This window comes from Pleurodeles waltl, chromosome 6 (genome assembly GCF_031143425.1).
Source record: "Pleurodeles waltl isolate 20211129_DDA chromosome 6, aPleWal1.hap1.20221129, whole genome shotgun sequence".
Lineage (NCBI taxonomy): Eukaryota > Metazoa > Chordata > Amphibia > Caudata > Salamandridae > Pleurodeles > Pleurodeles waltl.
In genome coordinates, this window is record NC_090445.1 from 652,171,394 (window position 1) to 652,183,973 (window position 12,580).

General features: G+C 42.9%; 1 protein-coding gene across 5 annotated transcripts in view; it reads right to left on the reverse strand.

Annotated features, from left to right (window-relative positions):
- Window positions 1–12,580, reverse strand: part of PPFIA4 (PTPRF interacting protein alpha 4) — a 3,105,259-nt gene that overhangs the window by 889,235 nt on the left and 2,203,444 nt on the right. For all 5 annotated transcript variants that reach the window (XM_069239004.1, XM_069239005.1, XM_069239003.1 and 2 more), the window contains one exon: window positions 2,584–2,610. In XM_069239004.1, coding sequence (XP_069095105.1) covers window positions 2,584–2,610 — 27 coding nt within the window. The remainder of the gene's footprint in view (window positions 1–2,583; window positions 2,611–12,580) is intronic.

Here is a 12,580-nt window from a genome sequence, read left to right on the forward strand (position 1 = left end):
GATGGGATACTCTAGTCTGCATGGGAGTAGAACAACTGTTGAAGTTTTAGGATGAGTTTGAGGCCTGGTGATAGGATGGGCAAGACCCAAATCATTATTTTATTTAAAAATATATATACTTGTCATACAGTGTGCAGCATCTGCACCACTTTCTTTTGCCCCACGGGCAAAATCCCTGGTGTCAAGTGGATTTTCTACCTCTGGGGGTACGTTTGGGACAACCTCCCTAAGAGGTACAAACTTCCTATCTGCCCCCAGGTGGGCACAAATACACCATTGACCCCACTGGGGCAAGGATATGACTTGATGCCAGGGTAAGACGCCCCATTCTTTTGTTTGCTTTAGCACCATTTGAAATCCCTGGTGTCTAGTGAGGTTTCTGCTTCCTGGAAGCAAGGTGGCAAACTTGGGGTCAACATTCTATTTACCCTCTAGGATGGACAGAAAGTGTATTTTTACCTGGGTTGTGTGGAAGCACGGACCCATGCCTAGGGGTGCTGCTCCTCCCAGAAAAATATTGCATGAATTCAGTCCCTAGTGTCTAGTAGGCTTTCTGCCACCCCCCACCTGCGTGGGAAGATCAAGGGTAATTACCCCATCCGCCCGCCTGGTAGGAGCAGAAAGACTTTGGAACTGTTTAGTTGAGGTGGGGACATAGCCATGCCCATGGTGGGCAGCCCTCACCTCTATATTTTTTTTAAAAAGTGATCTGGTGTCTAGTGGGCTTTCTGCCCGCTCAAGGGGGCAGATATAGGGTAACTACCCCATTTTCCTTACCAAGGGGGCAGAAAAGCAGCTGTCACAATAGTTGGGGTGAGGGCATAGCCATGCTCATGGTACGCAGTCTCCACCTCTATATTTTCATTAAAAAAAGAAATCCCTGGGGTATAGTGGGATTTCTGCCCAGTGGGGGACAGATCAGGGGTAATTATCTCCATTAGCCCCAAGGAGGCTAGAAATACTATCAGTGCACACTATGTGCTGACCATCATTACAAATTAAAAAAAACACTCAAGCTGCTTGTGAACCTCTTCCCAAGAAGCCCGAGCTGCTTAAAAAAAAAAAATTGTAACCCTCTGGTGCAAAGACCCTTCTATCCGTCCCCCAGTGTTGGCCAATGGCTGACAGACTCAAAAGGGAAGGAGTGCGGCCGTCAGCAGCTGCATTTAAGTTCTGTTGTTTACTTTCGATGTATCAAAAAATGCTGTGGCGCTTCAAGTCTAATGAAGCACATGCCTTTAAGGTTCCTGTTAAAAACAAATATTTACTACTATCTAAGCTAGTAAAATAGGTCTGTTCCCGCACTTTAACTATATAAGACTCGTCAGCCCAAAACTGTGGCCTGATTACGAGTGTGGCAGGTCTTATGACTTGCACACTCGCAGTGGTGGTCTGGACCACTGCAGATGCGGCGGCCAACCACCACACAACAATCCTGGCAGTCCGACCACAAGGGAAACACCAGCTCCACTAGGATCTTGGTTCCCGGCGGTCTGGCAATGGTGAAGATCCTAATCCACCATGGCAGTGCTGCAAGCAGCACTGCCATGGGGATTACGATCTAGTTCTCTACCAGCCTTTTCATGGTGGTAACACACCCATGAAAAGGCTAGCGAAGAACTGGTTCCGGGGGCCACAGGGGGGCCCCTGTACTGCCCATGTAATTGGCATGAGCAGTGCAGGTCCCCACTGCACAGTACCATTGCAATGTTCACTGTCTGCTTTGCTTTGCAGACAGTGGACATTGCAAGGGTGCTGGTGCACCCTGCTGGCTACAGCATTGCCGCTTGCTCGATTCCGAGACAGAGACAATGCTGTAGCCTATTTCCCGCTAGGCCAGCGGGTGGCAATTTAGGTTTCCGCCTGCTGACCTAGCAGAAAACCCTTAATAACTCCAGCGGGGAGGTCACCACGTAGGTGGCCGCCACCCTGTCGAGTGTTTTCTGTCTGTCAAACTCAAACCCCCTGTGTCTTAAATTAGCCCTTGAAGTGCTCACTTTATGACTTGATGTGATAAGGCCCCTGTAAATATTAAGAGGGCACATGAATTACAGGCTGTAGTGTTTCATAACAATGGACCACGCACCTCCAAAATATGCAGATATTAATACTGACATATTGGACACTTAAGGGACTAGACACAAAACAACTTGTTAAATGAAAACATCTTCCAATGCCTCTAACAGAAAAAAACAATTTTCTTGAAATATTTATCCTTCCTAACTTCACCCTCGAATTCTGCGTGCTGCCTCCATACTTTCTTAAATCAGACACCAACATTGCAGTCCTTCTATTGGAGCAGTGAAGAATGTTGACTAATAATGATGAGAATTGTGCCTGCCTTGACCCCATAGGAGCAGTTGATAATTGTGCATAAAAACTTGTATTTAACACACTTTACAACACCAATGTATTTAAATTGTGTCAAAGGAAAGGAAGCCATAGGGTAACAATCCAACAAATGCTGAAAAACAAGGATCTAAATTTTGAAATGAATGAAAATGACGAAGGACCAGTTTATTTTATCCAAAATAATTTACAACAATATGCATGCATCTGTAAGGAAAATAGGCAAAAACTCACCTGTGCCCAACTGCCTTCTTCCTTGTCCTAAATGCAATTAATGCAGCATGGCAATAAATAAAAGTTGAGCGTTAATGGAAGCAATATTTGGTATTAGTCTGAAGACCAAGAATGAAAATCGCAACAATGTAGTTGAGCACTGAGCAGAAAAGACAAACATAAACTTCTCTATGGGATGGTATATTTTGCATATGTGGAGAGTGACATGATTTCAGAATGCACATTCCTCAATTATTTTAAAGGTGCTTAGGGTACATTTCGCAATATAAATCTGGGAGACCACTTTAGCTGGGTTTAAAAAGTGTCTTCTTATGAGTGCTAATGGGACCTGGAACAACTACGGGGCTAACGATTACCCTGAATCTGAAACTCAATGGCAAAAAAAAAGTTGTGTTCAGACAGCAACGGTATACTACCTTCATAACTCATCCACTACCACGAACCACCATTAACATGTAGTCTTTACCATGCAGGTCATCTTGAGGTACATGCCTCTCACTTTACCAGTGGAGAAACATTACCATTTCCTCTTTATAAACTTGTCACTTGAAGGGATAAAGCGATTGATGAACAAAATGGATGCTAAAAGGAGAAAGGATTATTGCTTGAAGTAAAGATCACATTAATTTAGTGCTATACCTAACTCTCTCCTCTTCACAACCTCTGACAGTGACTTAAATTCAAGGAAATGATAAAGGCCATATCTGATATTCATGCTTAAAGTACACAAATATTTTAGAATTTCCAGGCCCAATCAGACAACACTGATCTGATTCTCCACTTATATTCCTACTACACAAATGCTAGAGATTTCAATCGAAATAAAATACATTTAATTAATAACCAATATGAGTGAATTTAGGCCTTTCTAGAATGCTGCATTTTAAGTGTGCATTTCTCTCTCTGAACTTTGCATGACCCGCATTTGCTTGACTTGCCCAATTTGCTAATGTTAACAGATTCCAAACTGCTCTAGCACACCAGAAAAGTTTCTATTGTGACTTTTGCATGGCCTTTTCATAACGCAAACTTATTATGCTAATAAAGAAAGTTATGTTTTCTATTCATTATTAACCAATTGACCTTCACTGGAATCTCAAAACTTGCTAAACTAATCTTAACTTTCTTCATGATTAGACTTCTAGCATAGACTGAATCTGAAACCCAATGGCAAACAAAAGTTGTGTTCAGACAGCAATGGCATACTACCTTTATAACTCATCCACTACCACGAACCACCATTAACATGCAGTCTTTACCATGCAGTTCATCTTGAGGTACATGCCTCTCACTTCCCCAGTGGAGAAACATTACCATTTCTATTGTGACTTTTGCATGGCCTTTTCATGACGCAAACTTATTATGCTAATAAAGAAAGTTATGTTTTCTATTCATTAATAACCAATTGACCTTCATTGGAATCTCAATACTTGCTAAACTAATCTTAACTTTCTTCATGATTAGACTTCTAGTGTAAAGATGTGTGAGAATGAAGGTGATTCTAGGTAAATAAACTTACAATTTATGTAGATTGTCTTTCTTTCAGAGACCAAGATGAGTGAGATAATTTATTGATGCTTCAATCTGCTTAAAATTTCTACAAAATGTATTTTGTGTTTAGAACTCTTGTTTAAACTTGCCACCTCGATGGGAACCGTTCCTGTTCCACAATGTGCTTGTCTGTTCATTGGCTGATTGTACAAAGTACCTGAAACATTTATTATAATTTTGTGACATTGTATGCTAATATAAAAAGTGTCCCAGGGAAAGAACAGTGGGAAAAGCTGTAGCAAGAATAGACTGACTCACTCTCTCTCGATTCTCAGATTTGCTTTCTGCATTAGACATTTCTCTATCAGAGCCTGATGCTGTGATCTTTATGAGTTCTGATAGCTTTACTGGCTAGACTGATTCTCAGATGCCTGTTCCTTTTATGCTATTTTTTATTACGTTGCCTGATATTCCCTAAGATTATTTGTTTCTTCTGAACCTTGTATGCTCTTTTGCGAGTAAGCTCCTCAGGAGTTATTTGAGCTCCAATGCACTTTGACTTAGAAATATAGAATAGGGATCAGATTATGGGACACAATGTATGCAATGTTCTGAAACTTATGCTTGACTAATAAAGAAAAATATTTTAAAACATATGATTAATAAACCCTTTTACTTCTTACTGTGACTTGAACTCTCTAGAAGAAAGACAGGAGAATACTTTGGGCTCGCCATATAAAATTTTATTGCAAACAAATTATGTTTTGCTCTTAAGAATGGTCTAATTAAGTAACTGTACAGTAAAGAGTAGACAAGCACCTGCTGATCATGAACATGGGTCACAGAGTTCAGATAAAGGGAGATTCTTGTCTTAAAAGTGGTAAACCCAACTTCAAATCTAAAATATTGCTTAGTGGAAACTCAGAAGGAAATGTGAACAAATGCATCTCTGAGCTCATTCAGAGGGACAACATATCTGCTGCAAATCCATCTTAGATAGAAAAGCCATCAAATCTCGAGCAGGGAACTGAGCTAGACAAGAAAGCTATTGCACCTCGAGCAGAATGCATACAAAGCCCACTGAAATTCTGTATTGGATACAAAAGGTCTGTTCTAGGTACCCCACTTGAGGGCATTCTTGTTATAGCTAGTTGTTGTATTGACTGGTCCTATTAATTACTCCATCTCTTGGGCTCTTCTACAGGTTTGCTCACAAGGAGAAAACAAAACAACATGCCATGCCGCACTCCGTATCCATATGATGCTGCGGACACCAGTTTAAACTAGGTGCTCGGCTGCACCACTGGAGCTTACATGCAATCCACGGCCATATTACAAATAGAAAAATAAGGAAAACAGAAAAGAGTGAAAAATAAATATTAGGAAGGGTGGCGTTTAGAGGAAGGAAGGTTGGCAGCAAATGAAGCAAGATCCAGCCTGCTGTGGTGGAAACAAGGTAAATAAATAGAATTGGTCGCACCAGCAGGGGTTGGGCCAGGACAAACACGATTTGTACATTAATCGTGTTTCACTGAAACATAGCGTTAGAAAGGCAGGTCTTTGTTAAAAAAAAAAAGAATAAATAAAGAGGAATAATCCAATTTATGATTTTGCAGACCTTATAAATTGCCAGAGTGTCACTATTTCCTTCCCTAGTTTGTTCTCACGCTGCATCTACTAAGAGTGTGGGTTTCACGGCTGTAGCGTAAATTCACGATAGCATATTGTTAATCACACGACTATGCTACACTAGACATATAAGAAGAAACCAGTCCTCTAGCAACGGGACGCGAACCTGTCCCGGAGGAGAAAGGGCCAGAAACCCAGTTTCCTGTCTGCCTTGGCCTGTGGCGCAGACTCTCAAGTGTTGCCCTCAGTTTGCTTGACAGACACCCTTGAGGTGGCTGCACAACTACGTCCGAAGTCCTCTTATTGCTCTCGCACATGAATGTAACCAACCCATCTAAATGTAAATGAAATCTTATCCTCCTGAGTTAGCCCCCAGTCCTTTGTGGTACATTCAAACAGAACAAACCAGGTCAGGCCTAAATTACATTTCCTGTATGTTTACTGTGTTCCCTCTCTTCGGAACCCGCTCCTAGAGCTGAAGAAGAAATCATCTGAGCGCTCAGTGCCCGTTAAGTGTACATCCCTCTGAAGGGTTTGCGCAAACTAATTATGAGGTGCACTAATGAAAACCAACTCATGTCTGTGCTAATGAGGGGCACGCAAGAGGCGCGCGCATTACCGTCCCAGGGAAGGAAAGATACCATTGAAACGGAAAGAGGTTAAAGTTTGACAACCTGCGGGTCAGAAGAGGACACAGTTCTACCGCCTGCATCAATACCGGCCGAGGCCACACGGGGCAGCAGCATTCAAGCAAGAGGCTTACTTCTGAGGAGCGCAAATTCATGGCCATGTTAAATGGGACTAATTAAACGGAAGCATGACCAGGCACGCAATTTAGTAAAAGTCCAACATCCCGAAAAATTGAATGTTTTTTAGAGGGTAATGACTTTTATTTGACGTTCTGCACCACGGTCTCAGCTGGAGGTTTGCAAGCATGGAAATATTGGTCAGTGAACAAAAGTGGTTTGGGTACCGTTGAGAATTCCCGATCACGTACAACAGTGTATAGCTTCCGCTCCACTGCAACGCTGTAAACGTCGTATTTCACAACTAAACAAGAGCTGTGCATATCAGTGAATCGCGTTTTCGTTGTAGCAACTATATAATGCGTCACATACCTATGTGCGGCACTGAAGCACATTCTTCAACGGCTAGCTTGCAACAGAGCGGTGCTACGCGTGGTTTGCGGAGTGTTATATTTTATTTGAGCTTCTGTGAGAAGCATTTTGGTGTTACGAGTGACCACGGAGGTGGTTTTATCTTGTCTTGTGGAGTCGAGCCTCCAGAGCTGCCTTATAGAGGAGAAAATGTGAGCGATAGGTGCATAGATTATAAATATATAGTTAAAACTAAAATAAGCAGATTGTTGCGGAGTAAGACGGGACGGGGTGGTAGGGAATTGGTTCTAAATCATGTGTTACTTTGTGATGTTCATATTATATTGAGAGAAAGTATAGGAATATATCTATAGCAAGGTTAATAACAACTTTGTCATGTTGATTTAATAAATGTATTACGCTTAGAATTTGGACGTTTTTATATAACCTGTGCTCTATATACTTTATGTATGCATGTAGTAATTATCTCTTAATCTATTGATAACATTAAAGTCTCGCTGATTTGGCCGTTTTTTTCTAGTACATTGCCCACTTATGCCCTTCCTAACACGGAGTGCCACTAGGGTCGCCAATCGTCCTATATTTTGCAGATTTGTCCTCATAATCGTGGCTCTTGTACTGCGCACACCGAGGTACTGTAGGACACACATTCTTACATGAGCCCTTAAATAGATGTATATATGTACCTGGGATGGCGGCGCTACAGAATAGGAGCAGATCTGACAACTCACCCGGTGCCACCTTGCCAACCTTGCCAACCGTGATATCATCTCCCTTCACACGGTCATCCGACGAGGAACCAATATCAAACAGGTGCATGGAAAATAAGCTGAAAACTATTGTAAACAGTTAATTTTTAGCTAATCTTTATAGACTTTTAACTGCTGGTGTCCATTAAGTGGTGTGAAAACACCACTGGACATTGGCACCAGTCCAGCAAGGTTATTATTTCTTTGCAGGGGGGGTTTGAGGGGCTGGGGCGAAAGTGCCTTGTACGTACTTCTCGGCACAAGGCCCTGCCCCCTCCTCACTCAGTGAATGTTTTTTTATTTTAGTTGACATGTCTGTAGGAGGCACACTGCACAATGCATCAAGACTATAAATATACCAACAAATTGCATTTTAGTAAATATATAATGAGATTGGGAACTGCACTCTTCCAAAGAGAGAACCTTTTACATCACTCCCAATCTTGTCAAACAGAGAACAAATGAAGACATTCAAAAAGTGATTGCCCAAGAGCACCCAATTTGGTTAAAAAGGTAGGCTGGGAAGAAAAGCTAGCAAGTTTGCACCTGAGAATTTACTTCTATCTGTGGGTGCTGGTTAACTACATTTTTGAATGTACCCATTCTGATTGTAATCAACATGGAACATTCCGCCTGGCATTGGTTACAATGAAGAATCCAATGGGAATCATGCAATAATATATATATTTTTTTCATTAATTCTTGACGGAGTTCTCTGCAATAGAAAATTCTGTACAGAGGACATGTATACCGTCAGGAAATGTATTTTTTTTTCAATTTCTTTCTGGGGATGATATTTTTCCACATATAGAATGCCCTTACCCTTTAACCAAATTAAATGTGTGATCTGTTCTCCTTTCCCTTGGAGAAAGAGTTATTCAAGATTTACGTTGGTTTAAACATTCTACCATTTGCAGAGTGAGCATAGGTTGTCCCGTAGTTAGGGATTAGTGGTAAATTTCCATGTTTCTTGACATTACCAAACTTACCGGCCTTGAAGCACCCATTTCCCACCCTTATAAAGGATTGATGACTGCTGCTTATCTACAAATTTGAGGCCTGTTGGTAGATTTAAAACAGGGGAGTACTGTAGCTGTCCCTGCAAATGCGGGCATGTGTGCTCAAACGTAGAGAGAAGCACACCATCATCCATTGCTTTGGTGGTCAAGGTTCAGGAAATGGAGGCAGGTGTGAGGTAGGAATTAGTTAAGGTAGACAGGATGGAAGGGTAGCTGCAACGATTGCCTAACAAAGCAGCAGCAGAAAATTTGAGGATATGTAGAGGAAATGGTAAAATAGTGCAGGACAAGTTAATAACAAAAGTACAAGGTGGACATGTGTCACACCCACTTCCCACACCGCCACTGTGAATTTTCTAACTTCACCACTGGACAGGGTGCCTAAGAAAGTTGAGGGAGATATCTGGTTGATTTACCATTTGTCATGTACAGAGGGGCTACAGAAACTTTCAATGATTTTTTGATCACAGCAAATATTTAGTTTAATATTCCAATACTGATGAAGCCAATCAGTTGGTGAGGAGATGTAATAAAGCACCAAAAGTGGAAAATGCAAAATCAAGTCAGTGTTACCTGGGCTTACCAGAAGATATACAATTGCTAGGCAAACAGTTTCAATGGTAGGTGTTTTTCAAATAAAGCAATGCCCATGTGTTTTTCTGTCGCTTGCTCAGTTTTTGAGAAATTTACTACTTTCCGGAAGTGGGTTGTAAGTAAAAGTCTGACAATGCGCTTCGCTAGCTTGGGATTTGTTGATGATGTTTAGGGCAAGGGTGGTAAGATAATTCAAGATAATGATGTTGACCATCAAGAAGGTTGCTCAGACCTTTGGTGTCCTATTTGTCACTGAAAAGATGAAGCAACTCTGTTAATGCTTGTTTCCTAGGCTTTAGACTGGAGTCAGTAACAATGGTTTCATGGCTGTCAAAGGTTGGTATTGGAAGCAGTAACAGAAGGGAAATGTCAATGCAGTTTATGCGGCAAGTACTGGGTCATCTGATCTTTGCATGCAAGTTAATGGTGCTCTCAGCAGATAGCTGGCACTTGCATAGAGAGCAGAGTCAAAATCCCAATACCAAAGGAGAATTACAGACAACCTAAGGAGGGAAATGGAGGCCTGCATGTCATTCTTAAACCATTAATTATGTGACTTTGTGGTTAAAAAAGAATCGGGTGATAATGGACAGTGGAAAGTTTTGATGCATCAGGTTCTGGGGGACATTGGTGTGAACTGGAAATTGGTGCACTAAATAGTAGTTGCAGGATTGGAAGAAGAAATGGAATAGTACTGGCTTCTTAGAATTTTGTTACGTTGGGTATGAGATTTTGAGCTGCAGAACAACAGAACATGAAAGTGATGTATGTGTTAGATAATTAATCTGTGCCACTTGGAGTAAGTAATATTTGAACTATCAAAATGTGTTGTGCTTACTTGTGCTTGTATTGGAATGTTTTGTCTCAAGTTTCGCACATTCCTGGAATGAAGTTTCTGTTTTTTTTTGGTTTACAATCATCAAGGTTGCAACGGGGATTTGATAACAACTACAGTGGCAAGAAAAATGTGGATGATAGGATTGTGTGGGCATGGCTGCTGACTGAGAAGTCATTGGCTGCATGCAACATTGCATACCGCTAGGCCTTGAATAAGTACTTGGATTCTAATGTTATTAAAAGAGGCCAGAGGTGTGGAGGATTAGAAGACAGGAAGGGGGATACTAGCAACTTTCAGAGTCCACCACAAAGCCCTGGACTGGCTCACCTCCTCCCTCTCCGAAAGAACCCAAAGAGTTTGCCTCCCTCCATTCCGGTCTATAGCCACCAAGACCATTTGTGGGGTCCCCCAAGGATCCTCCCTCAGCCCCACCCTTTTCAATACCTACATGGCTCTGCTCACCAGCATCGTCTGCCCCCACGGCCTCAACATCATTTCATACGCTGACAACACCCAGCTCCTCCTCTCCCTTACGATTAACCCATCTACCGCCAAGAACAACCTATACGCCGGACTCCTCGCAATCGCTAACTGCATGACAGCAAGCCACTTCAAATTGAACTCAGAAAAAAACGAGATCATCATCTTCGGTCCCAACAAGACAGCATGGAACGACTCCTGGTGGCCCGCCACCCTAGTACCACCCCCAACACCCACCACCCACGCACGCAATCTTGGCATCATTCTTAACTCATCTCTCTCCATGGCTCAGCAAATCAACGCCATATCATCCTCCTGCTTCAACACCCTCCACATGCTACGCAAGACCTTCAAATGGATTCCATTAGAAACCAGAAGAAGGTCCACCAACGCCCTCATCAGCAGCAGACTGGACTACGGCAACGCCCTCTATACAGGGACCACAGCCAGGCTTCAGAGAAAACTCCAGTGCATCCAGAACGCCGCCGCACGTCTCATCCTCAACCTCCCTCGCTACGAGCACATCTCCGATCACCTCAGATCTCTACACTGGCTGCCCATCAACAAAAGGATTGTCTTCAGAATCCTAATCCACGCTCACATAGCCCTTCATGACACCGGACTGGCCTACCTCAACGAACGAATCAACTTCCACAACCCGACTCGACAGCTCCGCTCCGCCGCCCTCAAAACAGTCCCCCGCATCCAATGCACCACCTTCGGTGGCAGATCCTTCTCCCAACTCACCACCAAAACCAGGAACTCCCTCCTCATGCTCTTCATGGAGCAGTAGAGAGCTGTATACACAGAAGCATTGGAATTTACGCTGTTTTATGCAATTGTTTTATTTTCCTTTTCAGGGCATTTTCCAGCGTCAAAGGTATTAAGGGTCAAGAAATATCGAGGCATGAGAAGGAAAGAGGTGCCACAAGTAGTGGTAGGGTCAGAGTGTGGGTACAGATCAGTAAGGCTGATCAATGAGCAGTGGAAAATGGTCTGTGTACTGGCTAAGTTTGTGAGGTTTGTTTTTGCATGAGAATGAAAAGTTACAAGAGGAAAGCCAGATCCGGGCAGGTGCGGTTTATCCGTTAGGGCGGAGGAGCGGTGTCTCCCCGTTAGCAGCAGCAGCTGCAAACCTTTTAATACAAAACGATAATAAACATAGACTATGTTTACTATCGTTTTGTATTAAAAGGGGCGGGGCCAAGGTCATGATGGGATGGAGGGGGAGTGCTGTTCTCACTGCACATGTATGTTTGGCTGGCCATCAGCGGCTGGTCAAACACACATGCACTGTGGAGGCTCTCTCCAGCCCGGCAACACACACTGTTTTACCGGGCTGGAGAGAGCCTCCACAGGCTCCAAGTCTGTCTGGGAGCATCCTGGCTGGGTACTCCCAACCAATTCCGAAGCTGCTCTAAGTAGCGTCAGGATTGGCCACAGGTCAGGCTGGGAGACTGTGCCTGCAGCAAGGACGGAGGAGCGGATGGAGTGGTGCAGCATTAAGGTAAGTTTTTTTCTTAAAAAAAAAATATTTTATTTCTCTCCCCTCCCCCTGTCACGCGACGTGTCCCCCACACTTTTTCCTTGCACAAGCCACCACTGGATTCGGGTGCATGCAGTTGTGCTTGCTAAAGGGGTATTGAACAAAAAAAGATCTGAAATGCACTCTTTTAGGGTAGGTGTGTTCACAGAGGGGCATAGGAAGGGCATCAATGAGGAAGAACTGAAGTTTATAAAAAGATGAGAGTGATTGTGTATGAGGATATTTTCACCCAGGAGAAGAGAGGGAAGTGCATAGGACTGACGCTGATTTTGTCTGACAGGTCTGCTAGTGAGGACTGATGGGAGGAAAGCTTGGTTTTGCTTCCTCTTTATCCTGAAATTGTCCAGGTACCATGGCCAATAGTATTATGGGCAACAACTGGGAATGAATGTTTGCAAAGTGGCATTTAATTGGGACAGTTTAAGGGTATGATATAGGGACAACCTTGATACTTACCTGGTGCGAACCAAAGGACAAATTGCGACTCCAGGTGTTTCATTTTGCTTCACCTTGGGGAAAAAGGACTTGTAGAA